Source organism: Capra hircus, chromosome 9 (genome assembly GCF_001704415.2).
Source record: "Capra hircus breed San Clemente chromosome 9, ASM170441v1, whole genome shotgun sequence".
NCBI lineage: Eukaryota > Metazoa > Chordata > Mammalia > Artiodactyla > Bovidae > Capra > Capra hircus.
The window spans coordinates 76,450,208-76,475,289 of record NC_030816.1 but is presented as its reverse complement, the minus strand read 5'-3'; the positions used below and the strand labels follow the sequence as shown (position 1 = coordinate 76,475,289).

The following is a 25,082-nucleotide window of genomic DNA, read 5'->3' as shown; positions in this document are numbered from 1 at the left end:
ATTTCCGTTACTCTCTGCGATGGATCAAGAAAGATATTGCTGGAATTTACGTCAGTAAGTGTTCCACCTGTGTTTTCCTCCAGGTGTTTTTATAGTATTCAGTTTTACATTCAGGTCTTTAATCCATTTTGAGTTGATTTTGGTAGACAGTGTTAGAGAATGTTCTAATTTCATTCCATGTAGCCGCCCAATTTTCCCATCAACATTTATTGAAGAGACCGTCTTTTCTCCACTGTATATTCTTGGCTCCTCTGTTATAGATTAATTGACCATAGGTGCATGGATTTATTTCTGGGCTTTCACTGAACCATGTGCCTGCTTTTGTGCCAGTGCCATGCTGTTTTCATTACTGTAGCTTTGTAGTATAGTCTGAAGTCAGAGGGCCTGATTCTTCCAGCTTTGTTTTTCTTTCTCAAGATTTCTTTGACTGTTCAGTCTTTTGTGTTTCCATACAAATTTTGAAATTTTTTGTTCCAGTTGTATAAAAACTGCCATTGGTGATTTGATAGGGATTACATTGATTCTGTCAATTGCTTTGGATAGTATGGTCATTCTAACAATATTGATTCTTCCAATCCAAGAACACAGTTTTTGTTTTTTTTTAACATCTCTTTGTATAGTCTTCAATTTCCTTCATCAGCATCTTATAGTTTTTAGAGTACAGATCTTTTGCTTCCTTATGAAGGTTTATTCCTAGGTATTTTATTCTTTTTCATGTGATTAGCTCCCATCCTTTTCTAAGAGGCAGAATCACAGAGATTTGGGGCTGTAAGGAACCTTGAATATTATTTACCTAATCAATAACAGAGCCAACCCTGACAGAATTGCTAACTAGGAAGTATATAACACCTTAGAAATATTTTCACATTTATTTGAAAAAGAAAATTCATTAAATAATGATTGATAAGTAAAATAGATATATGGAAAAATGGCATGTATGTATTAAAGCAAAATGTAGCAAAATGTTAACAGTTTTAGTCTAGGGAGTATGTCATAGCTGTTTACCACACAATTCCTTCAACTTTTCTGTATGTCTGATGTTTTTCATACTAAAATGTTTAGTGTAAAAAGGAAAATTGAGAGGTAAGTGTTTAATGCAGTGAGATGGATGGCAGAAGTCTAGCATTATCAACTTGACCGTACAGAATGTCTGCAAAAGTGGATCATCTTCTTGCCACTCAAATAACATTGTATTTTACTAACATGCAGTTTAATTCAACTAGAATCATTCCGTAGTATCTCAACCAGTACTGCAAAGACAAGAGTATTGTGAAGTCAGAAAAGTTTAGAATTCTCAAAAGGATCATTCTAGTCCTAGAAATAAGAAAATAAATCCATTGTATCTACAATGTATAAGGAACAACAAGAAAAAAAAAGTCAGTAATAAAAAAAAAAATTTAAGAAATGGGCATGGAATTTGACCAGACAGTTCTCCAAAGAAGTCATACAAATGGTCAAGAATATGAAAAGATTCTCAATATCATTAGCCTTCAGGGAAATGCAAATCAAAACCACGATGAAATGTCACTTTGTATCCACTAGGATGACTGTAATCCAAAAGACAGATCATGACAGGTATTGGTGAGGATGTGAAGAAATTGGAGCTCTATTGAGAGTGGGAATGTAAAATGGTATAGGCATTTAGAAAACAATCTGTAGTGTTACTGCACAACTCAGCAAGTCTGCTTCTGGGTATACACTCCCAAAGAAGTGAAATTTATGTCCAGACAAACACTTGCACTCAAATGTTCATAGCAGCATTATTCATAACAGCCCAAAAGTGGACACAACTCACATGTTCATTGGTAGATGAATTGATAAATAATTGTGCTTTGTCCTGTGCTTTAGTCACTCAGTCATGTCCAACTCTTGTGACCCCATGGACTGTAGCCTGCCAGGCTTCTCTATCCATGGGGACTCTCCAGGCAAGAATACTGGAGTGGGTTGCCATGGCCTCCTCCAGGGGATCTTCCCAACCCATGGATCGAACCCAGGTCTCCTGCATTCCAGGCATATTCTTTACCAGCTGAGCCACAAGGGAGTCCCAAAATATGTGGTATACCCACATGAAAAAAATATATTCTGCAGTTAAAAGGAATGAAGTACTGATGCATGTTCCAATATGGATGAACCTTAAAACCATTATGCGAAGTGAAAGGAGCCACTCACGAAGATCACATATCAATTGATTCTGATTATATGAAATGTCCAGAATAAAAAAATGCATAGAGATTCAGTTCAGTTCAGTAGCTCAGTCATGTCTGACTCTTTGCAACCCCGTGAACCGCAGCACGCCAGGCCTCCCTGTCCATCACCAACTCCCGGAGTCCCCCCAAACTCATGTCCATTGAGTCGGTGATACCATCCAACCATCTCATCCTCTGTCGTCCCCTTCTCCTGCCCTCAATCTTTCCCAGCATCAGGGTCTTTTCCAATGAGTCAGCCCTTTGCATCAGGTGGCCAAACCATTGGAGTTTCAGTTTCAATATCAGTCCTTCCAATGAACACCCAGGACTGACCTCCTTTAGGATGAACTGGTTGGATTTCCTTGCAGTCCAAGGGACTGTCAAGAGCCTTCTCCAACACCACAGTTCAAAAGCATCAATTCTTCGGCACTAAGCTTTCTTTATAGTCCAACTCTCACATCCATACATGACTACTGGAAAAACCATAGCCTTGACTAGATGGACCTTAGTCGGCAAAGTAATATCTCTGCTTTTAAATATGCTGTCTAGGTTGGTCATAACTTTCCTTCCAAGGAATAAGTGTTGTTTAATTTCATGGCTGCAATCACCATCTGCAGTGATTTTGGAGCTCCCCCAAATAAAGTCTGACACTGTTTCCACTGTTTCCCCATCTATTTCCCATGACGTGATGGGACCAGATGCCATGATCTTCATTTCCTGAATGGCTTTAAGCCAACTTTTTCACTCTCCTCTTTCACTTTCATCAAGAGGCTCTTTAGTTCCTCTTCACTTTCTGCCATAAGGGTGGTGTCATCTGCATATCTGAGGTGATTGATATTTCTCCTGGCAATCTTGATTCCAGCTTGTGCTTCTTCCAGCCCAGCATTTCTCATGATATACTCTGCATATATGTTAAATAAGCAGGGTGGCAATATACAGCCTTCACATACTCCTTTTCCTATTTAGAACCAGTCTGTTGTTCCATGTCCAGTTCTAACTGTTGCTTCCTGGCCTGCATACAGGTTTCTCAAGAGGCAGGTCAGATGGTCTGGTATTCCCATCTCTTTCCACAGTTTATTGTGATCCACACAGTCAAAGGCTTTGGCATAGGCAAGAAAGCAGAAATAGATGTTTTTCTGGAACTCTCTTGCTTTTTCCATGATCCAGCGGATGTTGGCAATTTGATCTCTGGTTCCTCTGCCTTTTCTAAAACCAGCTTGAACATGTGCAAGTTCACGGTTCACATATTGCTGAAGCCTGGCTTGGAGAATTTTGAGCATTCCTTTACTAGCGTGTGAGATGAGTGCAATTGTGCGGTAGTTTGAGCATTCTTTGGCATTGCTTTTCTTTGTGATTGGAATAAAAACTGACCTTTTCCAGTCCTATGGCCAACTGCTGAGTTTTCCAAATTTATTAGAAAGTAGATTAAGTTTGGGAGGAAGATGCTGGGGTAGGCAAGGGAGTGAGTTCTGATGGGTACAGGATGGGGCAGGGGCTGGGAGTTGTATTGATGAAAATCTTACAACATTGATTGTGCTGGTAGTTGTAAAACTGTTAATAAATGAAAAAACCACTGAGTTGTACACTTTATAAAAGGACAAATTGAATGGTGTGGAATTACATCTCAGTAAGGCTGTTATATGAAAAAGAAACAATGATACATAAATAAAAAAGAAAACCAACAGGGATATAAAAGAATTTGCTCAAAGTAAAGTGGTCAGGATAGAGCTGATCAGGAACTGAGCTCTCCCACTGTGTCCCTTGGTCCACCCTCTTCAGACACCTGATGCTCAACTCATTCTTCCTTCTTTCCCTCCTTCCTTTCTTCCCTATTTTTCTTTCTTTTCCCTTTTCCTTCCTTCTTTTGTCTTTTCTTTTTTTCCTGCCCATTCCCTTCCCCCTTTTCTTATTCTTTTCTTGTTTCTTGTTTATATATATATTTTTAGTTAAAGTACATTCAGTGATCCCGTATCATAGCTACAGAACCAACTATAGTGAGAAGCTAGATTGTTCAGAACCTTTTATAAGAGAGCGGGCATGTGGCTCTTTGGAGGGAAGTAGAGGATTCAGTGTCTCCCACTCATACTTAATAGCAAATCCTGGTTGTGAAACTCACTAGGCTAGAGCAGAGTCCTGGGACTGAGCCTGGGAACAGTGGCCTAAAGAGATTCACAACCACTGCTTGTCTTAGTCCACCCAACAAGCTTCGTTTGCGTCTTCCCTCAGGCTATGGGTTCCACTCTGATTATCCTGTTGCATTTTCTCCCATTTTGAACTTTTCAGCTCTCCTTAAGGCGACAGCAAGTAAGTGAGAGGTTGAATGAGTGGGCCGTCTTCAGTGAAAAGAACAAGGAGCTTTGCGAATGGCTGACTCAGATGGAAAGCAAGGTTTCTCAGAATGGAGACATTCTTATTGAAGAAATGATTGAGAAGCTCAGGAAGGTAACAGATGTGTGGCTACATATGTTTCACTCTCTGTAGTGTTTAGGCGTTGGTACAGAAGATGGCCTTACTCCTAGTTACTTCCCTGACAAAGGAGCACTCTGTTACAAACACTTCATCTTTTTAATATAAAATTAATGTGCCTGGAAAGGCTTCCTTGACATGTAAATTAGATAGAATATTTTCAATTTGTGATGAAATAGATTGTCTGCTGGTAGATAACGTTCAGTTTTTGGATTCTATCTGCCTGTTCAGTAGGAATTATTTATGTGTATTCGTTTTCTTTGTTTTTAATCAGAGTATAATTGATTTATTGTTTGTTTTTAAAGAGGTAAAAATCACTAGAGAGGAACTAAAAGAAAAAATTCCTAGGACCCATTAAACTGACATTTTCTCTATAAAACATGATTTATAGACAGTTACAGGAATGAGGACTTTTCTGGGAGTTTTAGCCTCATCTTAATTTCAAGTTATATATGATGATGAGAGTATTTTTTTTATGTTCAAATGTATCAAGAATGTTTTTCATGTCTATATAGGATTGGTGAGATTTAATAGCATTTTAAAATGTTTTTGATGGTTCCAGTGGTGTTTCCACACTGCATTTGAACAATTAATCATTTAAATGTTATATTTCTCTTGAGCACTTATTGCCACCTGAGATACCGGGCATGTTCCTGATTTATTTGTTTGCTATCTGTCTACACTGGAAGCCCCACTGGACTGTGAGCTTTATGGGAACAGGAACTTCGTCAGTTTTGTTCACTGCTGTAGCTCCTGACTTCTCAGAAGTACTCAGCCATTATTTATTGAATAAATAAACAATAGCTTCACTCATTCTGAAAAAATATATAAATAAGTATTAGGAAAAATTCTCTTTGTCTATGAAGTTATTTATATGCTGGCTTTGGGAATTGTATTTTTTTTTTCTCTATGGGTGTGCACAGGCACATATACAGAAAAACAAAAACTCCAAAGCCAAGATGTGATATCAATAACTTTATAGGTTTACACTTAAAAGTGCAAGTTCTAAGCATCAGCATTTCTCTTGGGTCCGAGTAACCCAATAGAACATCTTATGGAAAAACCCAAATGAACTTTTTGATTAACCCAATGTATTTAATATTATAAAGCTTTAAAATGTGGTCTGAGACAATACATATTTCATTTAAGCATCTGTAACAGTTCTACCCTTTGCTGGCTTATGGGTGTCAGAGAATGTTCTATTAGACATGATTAATGTAATAGGTCTTATAGTGAAATTTGCTATAGAATAAATTTTGACCAAGCGTATTTATACTCCAATTGATTTTATCATGAAATTTAAGATCCATGTTTTGGGGGTATGGAAAAAACTGTCTCTTGAGCAAAATGCAATCATAATTTAAAATTTAGAAAAACTGTACCTTGACACACAGATAATTTTGTTATACTCTTTAGAAACATTTAAAATATCAACTATACCATTTTGTATACATATATAATAAGTTATGGACTCTAAAAAAATCTTCATGAGCTTGCACTATGTGGTTTCTCTTTTGTAAAGAAAAATAATAGCCTTGGTAATTTTTTCAACTTAGGATAAAGAAATTAATAAACAGACTGTAACTATGATATGGGTACCTACTGGCATTAACACTCAGCATTTTGCTTTAAAAGACAACGTAGGCAGATTATTTTACTATGAGTGCTATTCTAGGGTTAGAGTGATTCCATTGACATTAAACATTTCTCAGTAAAATGATCTCAAATTTGTAATGGCATATTGTAACTATTAATAAGCATTCATTTCATTGGTCTTTGACTCCCACCGGGTTGAAGTAACATAGAAAGGTGAGTGGGTAGGGTGCTGAGCCTGAGGACAGCATTCAACCCTGAATAGAATGAAATTTCACTGGCTCCTCCCATTCTTTGGGGGCCCATTTTACTGACTTGAAAAGGTAACTCTGTTCCCAAGGTAATTTTAGAGCAATAGAAGGTTGAAATACCCATAGCCTTATAATACCTGTGTTTGTATATTATTTTCATGAGAAAATATTTGCTGCCTGCCTAACAGAAGCTTAAACCAAAAATGAAAAAGTTGATTCTAAATTTTGGATGCTGTCACTATGACAAGAAACTAAGAGGACCATTGGTCCAGAGGCTGGGGGGAGGGAAGAGGGGCACAGATAGGGGTCAAGAGGAGATGGCCTTTATCATCCCTTAAATCATACTGTTCAGTGGTCTATCTCAGTGACCTTACTATAGACCGTATTGATAGCCTGTCCTGCTTACCTAAAACAGTCTTTCGGAGGAGCTCCTATAGAAACTGGGTAAATGAGGGAAATTTGAGGCCCACTGATCCTTTAAGAGGAGACTTATGTCAATGATTTATGGGTTATAAAATCAGTATTTTACACCGTATAGAGGATAGCTCCTTAAAATGAAAGTAATCTTTTAAAACATTCTACACAAGTAACAGTCGACATTCACTCACACAGGCACACACATATATATATATTTAGATATACATACATGCAGACACATCTTATAAGCCTCTTGGCAGTTAACTTATAGGAGGATTGATTCTAAATATAACGTGGTTGGTGATTACAGCAATAAGGTATAACTTCCCAGCGTTGAAATTCTTCAAGTTTTGTCTTTTGTTTCTATGTATATACTTATATTTTTTTAATGCCTATTTTAAGTAAAAAGAAAGCCCCCCCTTTAAGAACATCTATTCCCTTTAAAAACATCTATATAAAAATTCAATCTTCACTTTGCCTACGTACTGAAAATCTGGACTTTGCCTAAATACTGAAAATAGCAGGTACCATTACTTCCTGTGTACTAGGACTCATATTCACATAGCGTTCCCGATGCCCAAACTATTTCCAAGCTGTAGAAAACTGTAATTACCCTGTTTCTAGTAGAGCTAGGCTGACTACATCAAGAGCATGCTTTCTGACCTCTGTGATTGCTATTTATTGCTCAGGATTATCAAGAGGAAATTGCAGTTGCCCAAGAGAACAAAATACAGCTCCAGCAAATGGGAGAACGGCTGGCCCGAGCCAGCCACGAAAGCAAAGCGTCTGAGATTGAGTACAAACTTGGCAAGATCAATGACCGGTGGCAGCACCTGCTGGACCTCATGGCAGCCAGGTAAAAAGAACCCCTGTCAACAGGACACATGTGCAGAATCTCAGCGCCTTCAGGCCACCTTCCATTTCAGCGGCAAGTCATCTGATAAATCTCTGCGTTCCTCACCCCACCGCTTTAGTTCATGTTTGTCTCATAAATGTCACTTTCATTAACTTTAAAATTCCCGTTCTTGCTTCACAAATTCAGTGGTGTTTTCATTTAACTAAAAGAGAGAAAGTCATATCCAAACAAAATCCGTTCCCGAGGGAAAAGTCTTTATTCTGAGGCTTCATAATACTCAACTTCCTATAAGAAAGAGAGTGAAACCACTGACAAGTATCTGTGGAGGGTGTGTTTGTCTGAAATGACAAAAAATATATATACATATATATTATATTATACATACAGTGTGTATTTATATATTATATATATTTATAAAATATATAAAATTATATTCCTAGTATATTTCTTATTAGTAAGATGTGGGAATGAAGCTAATTATTGTCACTTTGCTTAGATGTAAAAATAACCTGCTGCATTACTGTATTTTGTACTTAGCTTTAGTGATATCTGTAAGCATCTGCTTCTTGTCTGAGAGGAATATTACATCAATTTTTGTTGTGAATTGTTACTGAAAGGGCGAGGTGGGGTACAGCTGCTCACTGCTCAAAAGGCAATAAACAGGCCAGGTTGGTGAAAAGGAAAGTTTGCTTTATTTCAGATGCCACCAACTTGGGGAGGTGGGGTGGACATCTGTCCAAAGGCCAACTCCCCCCGCACCACCACACACACACACACACACACACACACACACACACACACACAGAGCAACCAAGAGGCAAGAGCTTTTATAGACAGAAGGAGGGGGCTACATGCAGAAACAGCACATTCAGCTCCGACAGTCATCTTCAGATTGGTCATCGGTGGTCTGACCAGTGTCATTTTGATTGTTTTAGTTTAGGTACAGTTAATCTTCAGTGCCAAGGTCCATTTGTTCCCATTTCTTTGTGGCCAGTTCTCAGAATTGTGACAACTCATGTTCTGGGTACAGTCTGATCACCATGTAGTTAACTTCTCCACCTGGTGTTGTGGTATCTATAAGACAGCTCACAGGATATGGCTCAGAATATTATCTATAGCCCTTGAGAAAGGACTAAAGGTCCTTGACTATGCTTAATGACCACATTATTATTATTTAGTCTTCTCTATTTTCCTTTGTTTCCACAGTTCTTACTTCTCTGATTAAACTTATTCTTTGACTAAGGTTTTCCAAAGACAAAAGGCAGGCAGAGGACATGGGTGGGAGGTGGGGGGGTGGTGCAAGGATCATAGGGTTCTGCTCCATTTCAGAAGGCAGAGTGAGAGAAATGTAAAAGTCAAAAAGAAAAAATAATATCTGAGAAGCTTTACTAGCAGTATATAAGTCTGATATGCTTGAATGAACTATTCTGTTATTTGACATAAGGGTTATTTTTAAACGGAAAAGCTGGATAGATGCTTTATTTGAAGTGAACTTTGCTTCATGTGGGACTATAGCCTCCATGAGGGCAGGCGTCTTTGTCCGTTCTGTTCACTGGCTATCACTAGCACCAAAAACAGTGCCTGAACACAGTTTGGACTCAGTAAATATTTGCATGAATGTATGGATGAATATTTGAATGGACAGTCTTCTTTATAGAAATTAGGAGAGTTAGAATGTCACAAATGCTTCTGATTCACAGTTGTTTTGGAGCCATCCCACAATACACTTTATAAAAAATCTGGATTATTTCCCCTAACGGTGAAGGTAGATGTGAAATAGTGCCTTTTGAATACTGTGTGCCCCTAAAAACTGCATATGGGCATGACAATTCCATATGTTGATTTTGAAAACATTTAGTTTAGGTTTTTTCTATAAGGGAGTTATCAAAAAGGGTCTAATTTATGAAGCAGATGAGGCTATAATTTTAGTAAGTATATAATAAAAAGGGAACAAGTGTTACCCAGGTTTTAAAATGTTAGACAGTAGGACTCTAGTAGCTAACACTGAACCTTTAGCTTGTCCCAGTGACCATGCTCTAGGCTTCATGTGCATCTTCTTATGTGTTTACAACATCCTTTGAGATGGGTATTATTGTTATACCCATTTTCCAGGTGTGGAATACTGAGGCTCAGGCTTGCTCCTGGTCATGCACATACTGAGTGGCAGAGTCTGCATTCTTTGACTCTACAGCCCATGCCCTGCACAGTTCTGCCTGGCAAGTTTGTGACTTCTTTGTCCCTGTTCTAAGAAATGCAATTAAAAGGAAATTAGGTTGTTATTTATTTCTACAGGACTTCCTGGTGCCTTCGTGATAAAGAACCCACCTGCCAATGCAGGAGACGTGAGTTCGATCCCTGGGTCAGGAAGATCCCTTGAAGAAGAAATGACAACCCACCCCAGTATTGTTGCCTGGGAAATCCCGTAGACAGAGGAGCTTGGCAGGCTACAGTCTGTGGGGTCTCAAGAGTCAGACTGATTTAGTGGCCGAACAATGACAACAATTTATTTCTATAACCGAACTTTCCGGTTCTGTTTGTAAAGGACTGATAGTGACTGTGAGACATTTCGGGGATACAAAGACAGAGGCCCTTTTCTTCAAGTGGGCATATAGACATGCAAAGAATTCAAGTAAAATGACTCACTAAATGCCCTGATAAAAGTATATAAAGAAATGGAAACTTAACGGTTCAGCTTAAACTACTTGAAGTATTTAGGCATATGTAGGTTTTAGAACCTCAATACCATGTTTAGCCTCACTCTCAGGCACTGATAACCAAACCTTATTTCAGAGGGAGGATCTGAAGCCTTTGTGCTAAAAAATACCCTTCTTTGGGAAGCCACCTACTTGGTAAACATCCCTGGATTTTTTTTGGTCGGATTATGACTCAAAGATTGATTTGCATTGCCATGTGATCCATGGTAATTTGCAATGCCATGTTAAAGTAGCTAATATTCTTTTCCAATTTTTAGTGCTTCAATGCTGTGGAATATGGGGCTGCATGAAATCAAAATTTTTTTAATTTAATAAAATTTAATCACAAGCAATTAGTTTAGTGTATGCCCAGCTGTTAGACAACATTATATAAAATGAACTAGGTGTTTACTCCTCAAATTCATGCTTATTTATAACTTTTCTGTCTAGTTTTGTTTGTTCATTTTTGTTTTTTGGGGGTATTTTTGGCCACATGACATGGCCTGTGGGATCTTAGTTCCCCTACCAGGAACTGAACTTTCACCCCTGCATTAGAAGGGAAGAGTCTTAACCACTGGACTACTTAGGAAGTCCTCTGTATAGTTTATTCAATCAAGAATTTTTTTAGATATTACTTAGTTTATTCTTCCAAAGACGTATCAGTAAATTTGAATCAAGTGAATACAGGGTATACAGGCTTCCTAGGTGGCCCAGTAAAGTATCTGCCTGTGATGCAGGAGACTCAAGAGACATGGGTTCAATCCCTGGGTTGGGACGATCCCCTAGGTTAGGAAATCCAAGCCACTCCAGTATTCTTGCCTGGAGAACCTCATGGACAGAGGAGCCTGGTGGGCTACAGTCCATGGGGTCACTAAGAGTCGGACATGACTGATACACAGATGTAATACCTATTGTCCATTTCTAATTGTCTCTTTCCAACATGGACGGTATGACATATTGACTGTTGGTTTGTCCTGAGGTTTAAGGCCACGCTGAATTCATAGTTCTTGGAGTGTCTCCTAAATGGCTCTCAGCCATCACATTTGCTTTCTTTCCATTGTTTGGCTTACTGGCATTTTGCTAGTGCACAGGCTAGATGCCATCTCCCACACCCGTCTTCAACTGTGACCTGCCAGTTGAAATACAAGTTTCTATGATTCAGTCTCATTCCATCCGCCTCCCTCTTCTAAAAAAATTTTTTAACATTGATTCATTAAAGCAGAACATAACTTGTCTTTTGATATTTTTATGTTGTTTTGGTGCTTTTTGGGGAATAGAGAAGTTATTGAAGATGATCATATTTTCAGGTTAACAGCTTTCCAGCTAACAGAAAATGGGGGGGACGGGAAGAAAGAAGATTCACAGATAATAACCTGTTATGTACGAATAGAATGCATAACTTTGAGTCAGCTTCCTATTACTAGTTGATTAGCTAGTTTAAACCATTCTAAGTGCACAGTAGATGTGTTTTGCATTGAATTTTTAAACTGTCACCAAGCATTGTCAGCTTTTTAAGATAACAAAAAAATTTGCAGTTATTTTTAGGGCTCAATGGATAACGTTCCAGTATGCTTTCTAGTCCTACTCAGTCCAACGTAACAGTGACTGGCTACATGCTATTTAATGGGCTATTTAAATGAGCTGAAATGGAATACAATTCATTTAGAATTTAGTTTTAATTATGGTCAGTTGCACAAGGCACATTTCCAGTGCTCAGAAATCAGACGAGGATAATGGCCACCTTATTGGATACTGCAGACACAGAACATTTTCATCATCCCAGAAAGCTCTGTTGGTCAGTGCTAGCCTAGAAAAAATCATTTCTGAGCTTTCACCTTTAATTAAGAGTCGATGTAATTAACAGTCATCAGTGTAACTGATAATTTCTGTAATACTGTCTTCAAGGATTCTAGCTCTCATTTCTGAACCCTATGCAAAAACCCAAATGGCAATTTTCCAGAGCCTGGACTGACAGAAAATGTCCTGTAGCCTTAGTTGTTCAGAGCTTCTAATAAATAGAGAATGCTTTATTCAACATTTCCCATCTTGGTATCTAGGAAGGTCAGATTCAAGTTGTTTACTCTGTTGTGATGACTTTCCTATTTTTAGTTAACTGGACTCTCCAATAGAAGAATATTCTTCTCTCCTCACCAAACCTAAAATACTCATTACCAAAACAAAGCACACATTAGTTATGTGTTACTTCAATAATGAAATTGTTAGTCCCCCAACTCTTTGAGATCCTATGGACATTTGCCCTCCAGGCTCCTCTGTCCATGGGATTTCTCAGGCAAGAATACTGGAGTGGCTTGCCATTTCCTACTTCAGGGGATCTTTCCAACCTAGGGATCAAACCCAGGTCTCCTGCATTGCAGGCAGATTCTTTACCATCCAAGTTACCAGGGAATCCAGTAAAGTTATTATTTTAATAATAGCTTTATTGAGATATAATTCACATACCATACAACTTATCTATCAACAGTATTCAATTCAGTGAATTTTAGTATGTTCACAGAACTCTGCACCTTTCATCATTGTTGTTGCTCAGTCACTAAGTTGTGTCCAACTCTTTGTGACCCCATGAATTGCAACACACCCGATAGTCCTTCACTATCTCTGAGTTTGTTCAAATTCACATCCGTTGAGTCGGTAATGCCATCCAACCATCTCATCCTCTGTTGCTCGCTTCTCCTTTTGCCGTCAATCTTTCCCAACATCAAGGTCTTTCCCAATGAGTCGGCTCTTTGAATCAAGTAGCCAAAGGATTGGAGCTTCAACATCAGTCCTCCCAGTGAATCTTCAGGGTTGATTTCATTTAGGATTGATTGGTTTGATTTCCATGCTGTCCAAGGGACTCTCAAGAGTCTTCTCCAGCACCACAGTTCCTAAGCATTAAATTCTTCAGCACTCAGCCTTCTTTACTGCCCAACTCTCACATATGTACATCACTACTGAAAAAAAATCATAGCCCTGACTATATGGACCTTTGTTGGCAAAGTAATGTCTCTGCTTTTTAATAGGATATCTAGGTTTGTCATAGCTTTCCTTCCAAGGAGCAAGTGTCTTTTAATTTCATGCCTGTAGTCACCACCTGCAGTGATTTTAGAGCCCAAGAAAATAAAATCTCTCAGTAGTTCCATCTTTTCCCTTTCTATTTGCCATGAAATGATGAAACAAGGTGCCATGATCTTAGTTCTTTGAATGATGAGTTTTAAGCCATCTTTTTCACTTCCTCATTGACCCTCAACAAGAGTCTCTTGAGTTCCTCTTCATTTTCTGCCACTAGAGTGGTATCATCTGCATATCTGAGGTTGTTGATATTTCTCCTGGCAATCTTAATTCCATTTTGTGATTCATCCAGCCTAGCATTTCACATGATGTACTCTGCACATAAGTTAAATAAGCAGGACAACAATATACAGCCTTGTCGTACTCCTTTCCCAATTTTGAACCAGTCCATTGTTCCATGTTCAGTTTTAACTGTTGCTTCTTGACCTGCCTACAGATTTCTCAGGAGACAGGTGAGGTGGTCTGGTATTCCCATCTCTTTAAGAATTTTCCACAGTTTGTTGTGATCCACACCATTAAAGGCTTTAATGTAGTTGATGAAGCAGAAGTAAATGTTTTTCTGGAATTCCCCTGATTTCTCTATGATCCAGCATATGTTGGCAATTTGATCTCTGCCTTTTCTAAATCCAGCTTGTACATCTGCAAGTTCTCAGTTCACGTAGTGCTAAAGCCCAGCTTGAAGGATTTTGAGCATAACCTTACTAGCGTATGAAATGAGCACAATTGTTTGGTAGTTAGAACATTCTTTGGCACTGCCATTCTTTGAGATTAGAATGCAAACTGACCTTTTCCAGTCCTGTGGCCACTCATTGCTGAGTATTCCAAATTTTCTTGCATATTGAATGCAGCACTTTTATAGCATTCTACTTTAGAAGTTTTAAATAGCTCAGCTGGAATTCCATCACCTCCACTAGCCTTGTTTGTAGTGATGCTTCCTAAGGCCCACTTGACTTCAGACTCCAGGTTGTCTGGCTCTAGGTGAATGACCACACCTTCATGGTTATCTGGGTCATTAAGATCTTTTTTGTAAATTTCTTCTGTGTATTCTTACACCTCTTCTTAAGCTCTTTTGCTTTTGTTAGGTCCGTACTGTTTCTGTCCTTTATTGTGCCCATCCTTGCATGAAATGTTCCCTTGATATCTCCAATTTTCTAGAAGAGATCGTTAGTTTCCTTTTCTATTGTTTTCCTCTACTTCTTTGCACTGTTCATTTAAGAAGACCTTCTTATCTCTCCTTGTTGTTCTCTAGAACTCTGCATTCAGTTGGGTATATCTTTCCCTTTCTCCCTTGCCTTTCGCTTCTCTTCTCTTTCAGTTATTTGTAAGGCCTCCACTCTGCTTTGCATTTCTTTTTCTTTGGGATCATTTTGGTCACCTCCTTTACAATGTCATGAACCTCTGTCCATAGTTCTTCAGGCACTCTTTCTATCAGATCTCATCCCTTGAATCTATTTGTTGCCTCCACTGTATAATCATAGGAACTTGATTTAGGTCATACCTGAATCACATAGTGGTTTTTCCTACTTTCTTCAATTTAAGTCTGAATTTTACAGTAAGGAGCTGAGCCACAGTCAGCTCTGGGTCTTGTTCTTGCTGACTATTTAGAATTTCTCCATCTTTAAGTGCAAAGAATATAGTCAGTCTCATTTTGGTATTGACGATCTGGTGATGTCCCTGTGTAGAGACTTCTCTTGTATTGTTGGAAGAGGATGTTTGCTATGACCAATGTGTTCTCTTGACAAAACTCTGTTAGCCTTTGCCCTGCTTCGTTTTGTACTCCAAGACCAAACTTGCCGTTACTCCAGGTATCTTTGACTTCCTACTTTTGCATTCCAGTCCCTTGTGATGAAAACGACATTGTTTTGGGTGTCATTCTAGAAGATCTTGTAGGTCTTTATAGAACCAGTCAACTTAAGCTTCTTCAGCATTTGTGTTTGGGGCACAGACTTGGATTACTTATGATACTGAATGATTTGCCTTGGAACCAAACCGAAATCATTCTGTTGTTTTTGAGATTGCACCCAAGCACTGAATTTTGGACTCTTTCGTTAACTACGAGAGCTACTTCATTTTTTCTAGGGGATTCTTGCCCATAGTGGAGAAGGCAATGGCACCCCAGTCCAGTACTCTTGCCTGGAAAATCCCATGGACAGAGGAGCCTGGTAACAGTCCATGGGGTCGCGACGAGTCGGACACGACTGAGCGACTTCACTTTTTTTTTTCACTTTCCTGCACTGGAGAAGGAAATGGAAACCCACTCCGGTGTTCTTGCCTGGAGAATCCCAGGGATGGGGGAGCCTGATGGGCTGCCATCTATGGGGTCTCACAGTGTCAGACACGACTGAAGCGACTTAGCAGCAGCAGCATGGGTCACACAGAGTTGGACACGACTGAAGCGACTTAGCAGCAGCAGCAGCTTGCCCATAGTAATGGATGTAATGGCCGTCTGAATTAAATTCGCCTATTCCCATCCATTTTAGTTTACTGATTCCTAAGATGTTGATGTTCACTCTTGCCATCTCCTGCTTGATCGTGTCCACTTTACCATAATTCATGGATCTCAAAAACAGGAAAAACAAATACAGTTTTTAAAAACTATGGAATGCCTCCTGTATACAAAAGTGTATTAAGTATTAATACTTCCTCTGCATATTGCCACATGGCAGAAGCTGCAAACTCTCTCAGGACTGGATTACTATATGACTAATATTCAAGGCTTTGTGGGCAGAACAGCCTCTGACAAAGCCCTCTGCCAAAAAATCCCCAAAGCAGCCTTAGGCAGTATGTAGAGAAACATAATAGATTCCAGTAACATCTTATTACCAAAGCAGGTAGTCGGGCATAGTTTCCAGACACCTCTGGGGATATAAAGATGAAAAAGAAAAGGATTCCCCAAACATAAGAGTGATAAAGCAAGGATTCAGGGCTCTTCACCTGAGAGCCTCCCCTCTTCTGTTTCATCTTCCTGCCCCCTCTCTCTCTGTCTGGACCAGCCAGCTCCTAATTCTTCATGTTCTTCCTTTTCTCCAGATTAGATCACACCCTTCTTATCTGGTGGCTCAGACGGTAAAGCTAAAGCGTCTGTCTACAATGCGGGTAGACCTAGGTTCGATCCCTGGGTTGGGAAGTTCCCTGGAGAAGGAGAAGGCAACCCACTCCAGTACTCTTGCCTAGAAAATCCCATGGACGGAGGAGCCTGGTGTCCATGGGGTCGCAAAGAGTCGGACACGACTGAGCGACTTTACTTACTGTACTTTACTTCTTATCTAGGCTTTCTGTACACAGTTGGTAGCAGTTCCCTTGTTTATAATCAATATCCCGTTTTGAAGATTACTGAAAGTTTCTTTCCTCTGTTGAAATGTTCAGTGTATCAAGCTTGATGGCCACAGTAACCCCAGAACCTAATGTAGTTCTTTGCAGGTAGTAGTCCCTCCAGTGTTTTGTTGAGCTTCTCAGCCTGAGACACAGCATGTGAAAAGCACCCTACATGCAGATAGTAGTACAGCAGAGCCTGGGCTCGGGGCTTCACTTGCTTGAATTATAAAATGTTTCTGCTTCACCTGCACTGTGATATTTGATGAATTACTCATCCTCTCAGTACTTCAATTATATGGTGTAAAAGGTTATCAGGAGGATTAAATGAGGTGGTACCTGTAAACCACTTAGCACAGTGAAGCAGCTCAATCAATAAATGTCAGCTCTCATCCTAGAGGGAGTTTAGAGGCTCATGGAGAATAAGGAGGGCTTTGCAAAGTTGAATCAGCTGCCCCCAGTAGGAATTTCAGTCCAGTGGGAGCTCTGCCCAAACTAGAAGAAAAAGAAAACGTAATTCTTGGAATTTGTGGCTGGTATTACCTCATGGTGATCCATTCAGAAAAGTCAGGCCAGAATCGGAAATGCTTTGATGCAGCAAGCTCAGAAATGACACCATCTTAGCTTTAGATCACCTTGCTCTGGCTGTGTGACCTAGGGCTTACTGTATAACCTCTCTGAGTCCTGGATTCCTCATTTTCAAACTGTTCATTAAAATAACTGCCACTTCTCCAGTGAGACAACACAGGGGAAAGGATCATGTATACTCTCATATACTCGATGTGCCAATCTTATTCTTTTAGATCATTCCATAGTTTTATATAATGTGACTTATCTAGTATTTTCCCTACTGATGAAACTTTATATTATTGTCATTTTTTGCTACTATGATAAACATGTCTGCAAAGCCTTGCCTTATATTTAGTTCATTGGAATAAATATATTGTGCTAAGAATAGTGAACATGGAAAAAAAATTAACCCATGGGAAAATGCAAATATAGTAAAAGGGAATTTTCTAAGGAAATAATGACAGTAACAAATTTTAAAGGTCTCAGTTTTTTTTAATGTTGGTAGTAATCAAGAAAAAACAAATTTACCTTCTATTATGGAATTGCAACCAATATTTTCCATCTTGATGAAAATAATATGTCAGTGAAGTGATTGTTTTATAAAGAATAAAAATATTATATCTTTAATAGCATTTTAAAAATAATTTTATTTTTAACTAAGTTTTCTGGATTTTTTTAATGTAAAAATTCAGGTTTGTTTCTTTTATAGAGAAAATGTATAATTATTTTAAAAGCAATCAACTCATATAACTAGAACCAAGTGCCTTGTTTTATTTTAGTTAAAACTCATTATATTGGCCTTAAAAAAAAGCTTAGCAAACGTTTATTGCCTATTTATTTATTCATAAGTCATTTGTGTATATGTATTTTAAAATCCTCAAAGGATTTAAAGCAGACAGCATTGGTCACATTTCTTTTTTTAATTACCAGTAATGAATCACTTGGGAGCTTATTTCTTTAAAAGCTTAAATTATGAAGTTTATATAGAATCAGTGCAGAAAATTTAGAAATTCTTGCAATTCCATCCCCCCCCCCAAGTTAACTGAAATTCCACAAAGCAAATGAACATTTTTTTTTAATTACCTTAAAATGAACATGTTATTTTTGTCACTTTATAGCATTAGTTTTAAAAGGACAAAGGTTGAGGTAAGTGGAGAATAGTATTTCTTCATTCCTTTTCCTGCTCAAATTGTCTATAAAGCTTTGCCTTGTATTTAGTTCATTGGAATAAATATATTGTGCTAAGAATAACTCTTAGGAGTCCATGGCCAACAACCTCCTAACACCAGTCAGCCCCACTTCACACTGGCAAAAACAATTATGGATTAAAACGCCAGCATCCATCCTATCACCCCCAGTAACGAGAAAGTTATGCCCAAAGGAAGAAAGTCAAGGAGGTGCCTGCCTTTCAACATTGCAATTACAGTCAGGGAGGTGCTAAGTGGTTTACAGGTACCACCTCATTTAATCCTCCTGATAACCTTTTACACCATATAATTGAAGTACTGAGAGGATGAGTAATTTGTCAAGGTGAAGACCAATCACTTTTGAGCAGAATTTCTTGCCCATCCCATCTTCCCAAACAACCCCTTAGACTCCTACTTACATCACTTAGCTGGCAAGCAAACTGAAGAAAAATAGAAGTTGCTCCTTTTTGCTATTACAGTTTGCTGTACTTGTGGCAGTTTTGCTTGTTTGTGTTTGGGTCATTTGTCTTTTCAAATATCTTTTCCAACTTGAACAGACTGCCTGCTAGAAAAGGGGGAAGGTCCTTCCAGAATGGCGATGTCTGCAGCCAGTCTTATTTCTGCTCCCTTCTTTCTTTAGACCTGGAGCCTCCCCCTCCTTCCAGATTACCCTGAGCCTTTCCCCTTCTTACCCTCGTGGCCTACATTCCAGGAGATCAAGCCTGGCACATGTTAATGAATGTAGGTTTTATTTAGAAGCATGACCACTTGTCACTCACTGCTCAGTGTCATATTATCAGGCAGAGACTTACCAACATTTGTCTGGAGGGAGCATTTTCATACTTCCATACACAGACCAGGGAACCTTTCATCCCCACTCAAGATTCAGCCTTTTGCTCTGCAAACCTAACTTTTGCAAGTGGATACTTCATGGTGGTGGCGGAAGATTCTTGTGGCCCGAGGATGGCAGACGATGGCTGTGCGGATGCAGACCTCCCGGACTGTAACTGCAATGTCGCAAGGCAGGCACCTCCTTGAGTTTCTTCCCTTGGGCATAACTTTCTTGTTACGTAGGGGTGATAGGATGGATGCTGGTGTTTTAGTCCATAATTGTTTTTGCCGGTGTGAAGTGGGGCTGACTGGTGTTAGGAGGTTGTTGGCCATGCACTCCTAAGAGTTATTTGTTAGTTTTTCTTGTCCCTCTGCTGGCCTGTGAAGCTAGATGGAAAGGTTAACGGGCTTTGTCATGGCTCGGTATCCAGTTGTCTCTGGATTAGGATCGTCACATGAGGGGTATGGTTACAGTAGAGAGTCTGAGACACAGGAAAGGGATTCAGAAACAAGGTCCAATGGAAAGATCCTGTCAGTCCATCATCTGTTATTTCAAGGACGGCTGCTGCTAAAACTAAAATTCAGTCATGGCCAGTTCACAGCTTTGTAACTGAAAGTGTTCCCTTTATGAAATAAAATAATCTCTCATGTTTCAGCAGCCTGGAGGGTTGTGTGTATGAGAGAAAGTTGTTTCTCTTTAGGTATGGCAGTAGGTATTGGTCACTGACTAGTATAAAGGTTTTCAAACGTATGTGCAAATGGGGAAATGCATGTCTAAAATGGTAATTTAGTGCATAATGCAGATATTTACCTAATGATTTTTATTCAGTTAGAATAACATTACATCAGGAATTTTCACTTTATTTTTCAACTTTTTTTTTGTACCATAACATCACCCAAATAAACCCCTACTGATGGGTAGAATTTATTAATGGTACTTTTGGTTCTGATATATTGAGCACATGAATTTTTTTTTTTTTTTTGGTTTTGGTGTATGTAATACTAAATTTGTCTGAAGGAAAGTAGTGAGGTATATATGAAATGTGTATGTATGTATGCGTATATGTGTGTATTCATGTGGCAATATTAAGAAGCCGTACAACTGGATTTGGTATTAGAACCCTTCGCAAGAAAGATCAAATACTCAGGAAACACAGGAGACTCTGAAGGAGGGACCAGGTGCAGGGACTTACAGATAGACCAGGTTTGCTAAACTTACCCAGACAAGTGACATCCGTAAACACTTATTTTGAATTATAATCCTGGATGCTACCAAAAAGAATGTTGCTCAAGCTTCTTACAATGATAGATAAATAAAACTATTGTTGACACTTTAGTCAAAGTTGCCTTTAAAGAAATAATGAAAAAAAAAAAGTAGGACATTTCTCTGAAAAAAGAATGATCCCTTGTCCCACCAATATCAACTTTAATAGCTCAAGGGTGATGTATGGGGACTTTATCCCCCACCTCGTCTCAGCTCATATCAGCACCCTTCCCCCAGCCCCAACACTTACACACGCAATGTATTTTGCTATTTGTGGTAAAGTGCACTTTTTTTAAAATGGGAAGGGAGAACCACTTAAGCGTTCAACCTCCCTGACTTTACTAAGATTTACACATTCATCTGAAAGAGGAACTTGTCCTTAATGGACTATATGAACAAGCATTTCCATGTCACAATGCCCTTGGCATATTACACTAACTGCTCTGACTACTGGAACTCCTTCAATACTATACAGGATTACTGATCTGTAAATTATTTGGCTACTGTAGATAATATCCGGTGGAACAGTGTTTATTCATAGCCTTTGTGTCTTGGATCATTTTTGTAAGTGAATTTTGAACCAAGAAAATCAATTAATTTTTGTCCTTAACAAATATATCATTAGCAAATGATCTGGAAGAAAATTTAAGTATACATTTAATGTCAAATAAAATATGTTAACAAAATAAAAATATTTTAGTTAGAATACCAGTTATTAATGTTTGCTTGCTTGCTTAGTCACTCATTCGGGTCCGACTCTTTGTGACCTGTTAGGCAGTAGCCCGCCAGACTCCTCTGTCCATGGGATTTTTCAGGCAAGAATACTAAAATGGGTTGCCATTTCCTTCTCCAGGGGATCTTCCTGACTCAAAGATTGACCCTGTATCTGCTGTGTCTTCCTGCATTGCAGGCAAATTCTTTACCCTCTGAGCCATCAGGGAAAGTAGATATTTAAATAGAACCCAGCTTTGTGCAAGGTACTGAGCTTAGTATGGCAGCCAAAAATGGAAAGAGAAAACTCAAAGTAGAAATTCACAGTTCTAGCTTTCCAGGGAATTTCCCATGGGAAGGAAGAACACGAGCATAAATAACAACAGAGAGTTTGAACAAGAGTAAGGAGAAGGCAATGGCACCCCACTCCAGTACTCTTGCCTGGAAAATCCCATGGACGGAGGAGCCTGGTGGGCTGCAGTCCACAGGGTCACGAAGAGTGGGACACGACTGAGCGACTTCACTTTCATTTTTCACTTTCATGCATTGGAGAAGGAAATGGCAACCCACTCCAGTGTTCTTGCCTGGAGAATCCCAGGGGCGGGGGAGCCTGATGGGCTGCCACCTATGGGGTCGCACAGAGTCGGACACAACTGATGCGACTTAGCAGCAGCAGCAGCAGCAAGAAGGAAGCAGGCACTGAGTGAGGTACCCTCGAAGCCTTTCAGTTCAGTTCAGTTCAGTCGCTCAGTTGTGTCTGACTCTTTGTGACCCCATGAATTGCAACACACCAGGCCTCCCTGTCTATCACCAACTCAAAGCCTTTAGCTCCACACAAAAGCCTGATGCTATTGTAAGTTTATTGTAAAGCCCCATCCCAAAGCATGGTCAGCATTCCCATCCTATCAGATCTGAAGACAGGAAGCTGGTCCAGTGGGAGAGGTTCCTGCGAGGACATTCTTAACTGGGGTAAAACCAAGACAGACATCTCAGATCAATGAGCCACTCTTCAGTCCTATTCCAGTGGCTTTATTGATTGTAGACTGTCCTTTCCATATGGGACACTGAGGCAGGAAGGCCAAGGTCATGTTAAACCCCAAGCCCGTGCCATGATCATTGTTAGTAGGATATGCATCCTGAACTTTATACCCAGTAGCTTCTCTAACCGACCTTCAGGTGAATTTTGTCTGATGTATGAGAGAAATGTGAGTGGGTTGTGTGTAAAAGTGCTTGGAATTATTGTTCAAGGCTAATGTTTCAAATGCTCTCAAGACAGGTACAAATTATACTTAGAAAGCTAATTAGAGAAGTCTTATCTGGAATGGAATTACAAGTCATGAGAAATATATTGTAATGCATGTTTTCTGTTCCCTATCGATTGAATCTATTGTAGAATATAAATATAATTTTTAAATACACATTTTTTAAACAATGTAAGGTAACACACCTTAACATGCCTTTACACACTGAAAATGTTATTCAAACATAAGGGGTTTTATTATAATTAATGAAATATAGATACTATCAAGAACTGAGCATCGTGAAAATCCTTTTAAGCATTCAAAAAGGAAAAGTGAAGGTATCATGACTAGATTTTCCTTTGTAAACATTGATTTACAGAAAATGTAACAGAAGTGATGATATCTATTTTAAGCAATTAAAAATGAATAAAAATTCTCAGCATAGTTTGGTTATGAGAGTTTCTTCAGAAAGGTGGCTCCTGACCGGAGAAGCCTGTCAGATTTTTCTGGAGAGTCATGGGAGCGAGGAGGTGGGGAGAGAGTTAGCTTTGGCCTGTGTGGTAGGAAGACACCCCTAAGCGACCAATTCTAGCTTGAGAATCCCTTCTTTACCATCTGGGAGTAACAGAATAGAGAGATTTGGTCATTCTGAGTGCAGGTTATCCATCTTTGAGGACATTCCGTTGCAGATACCTTCCTGAAACATATCACATCCCTAGAGTTTTTGTTGCTGTTTCTTTTTTCTGCTGGGCATGCGGCATCTTAGCTTCCCAACCAGAGATGGAACTTGTGGCCCCTACAATAGAATCAAGAGAATCTTAAGCACTGTACTGCCAGAGAAATCCCTATCACATCTCTAGAGTTTTAAAAGACATAATGCTCTTGACATTTTTTTTCCAAGCAGATACTTCTTTGGTCGAGCCGGATTGACACCTTGGAAATGGCAGTATTTTGCTTATGTGCCATTTGTTTCTGTTATAAGCAGTGTCAGTAAGGTGACCACATTTCCTGAACAAAAAAAGTCTACAATATATTTTTTAAAAAGCTTATGGTCTAAAAGCAAAACTGAATTTCAAATGAGGGCTGCATCAGAAATAATTGATCACGTGCTCCCCTTCCCCATCCCCTTTCTTTTCAGAGCATTCCGTGTGCATACATGCAGCCGTGTCAGCCCATCAACACGGACTCCATAAGGGTTTTTTGCTGCTGTTACTTGATATTAACAGAGTTGAAAAGTACTATCTGTGTCCCTCCCAAACTCCTGCTCACACTCTGCCCTCACTGGGAAATTCCTTTCAAAACTTATGTATCTATCCACGCCCTTGTACCCTTGACCCTACCTCCTGTGCGTCCTCACGCCATCATCTATATTCACGTATCACTTCCCGCCTTTTTCTTTTGTCTTTGGCTCTTATCTCATGAGTTCCTTTTTCTCTGCCTAAAAACATTCTAAAGTGATTCCAAGCCTTCAACTGCATTAAACAGAACGAAAAATCAAATTTTTTCTTTTAGCCAGATAATTCTACCTGTTTTGAACCATATTTACTCAGCTTCCCTGCCTGCTTTCTTAAAATAATCAGCACTCCTCTTTTATCATAAGCATATTTCTGAAGCCAAACGCCGCCTGTGTGCTGTTTCCACGGTGCTTGCTAAACTACTCACTTGGGGTCAGCAGACCTCTTTAATGACTCTCTTTAGGCCTCATCATGCTGTCCTGCTCTGCCTTTGACTCAGCAGACCTCTGGTTCCACAATTCACCACACCCAAGGCTTGCTTCTTAAAAATGGAAATTCCCTGGCCATATCCCCTGAGGTTCTGGCTCCATAGGACAGTGGGGGTCTAGGGAGCTACACTTTCATGAGGGAAACCAGGTGAACTCCAGTGAAGAGGGCATTTAGATCATATCCTGACCAACACTTTCTTTTAAAATTTTTTTCTTTTTTTTAAATTTTTAGATAACTTTTAGTGACTCTAAAGTAATTTTGTAGCTAGTTTGTGTAACATAAAATTTGGAAACATGCAGACATATCCAATAACCTGCACACTAATAAATATTTATCATCTTTTAAGATCACTTGACTGTGGCACGCTAGGTTTCTAAACACCTGATAACCATGTCCTGATACTGCTTTTTGTTTTTTAATTAGTAAATTTACAATATTATGTTAGTTTCAAGTGTAAAGTGATTCACTTACATGTATATATGACACTACTTAAAAATTATTTCTAATTGAATGTACTTGATACACAGCATTGTAATTCTAAGGTGTACAATGTATTATTTTGATACATCAATAATATATAATGTGGTGGCCATTGTAGCAATATTTATCACAGTACGAAATTATAGTACGCTCTTGTTATTTATATTCATTTTACTATGCATTCAATCCATGTGGCTTTTTACTGCTCATGACAAGTTTGTACCCTTAAAT

The 25,082-nt window shown here is 39.0% G+C and overlaps 1 protein-coding gene across 13 annotated transcripts in view; it reads left to right on the top strand.

The window, feature by feature from the left end:
* The window catches only part of SYNE1 (spectrin repeat containing nuclear envelope protein 1), a 492,337-nt gene that overhangs the window by 414,949 nt on the left and 52,306 nt on the right, over positions 1 to 25,082 (top strand). For all 13 annotated transcript variants that reach the window (XM_018053370.1, XM_018053378.1, XM_018053374.1 and 10 more), the window contains 2 exons: positions 4,470 to 4,628; positions 7,603 to 7,769. In XM_018053370.1, coding sequence (XP_017908859.1) covers positions 4,470 to 4,628; positions 7,603 to 7,769 — 326 coding nt within the window. The remainder of the gene's footprint in view (positions 1 to 4,469; positions 4,629 to 7,602; positions 7,770 to 25,082) is intronic.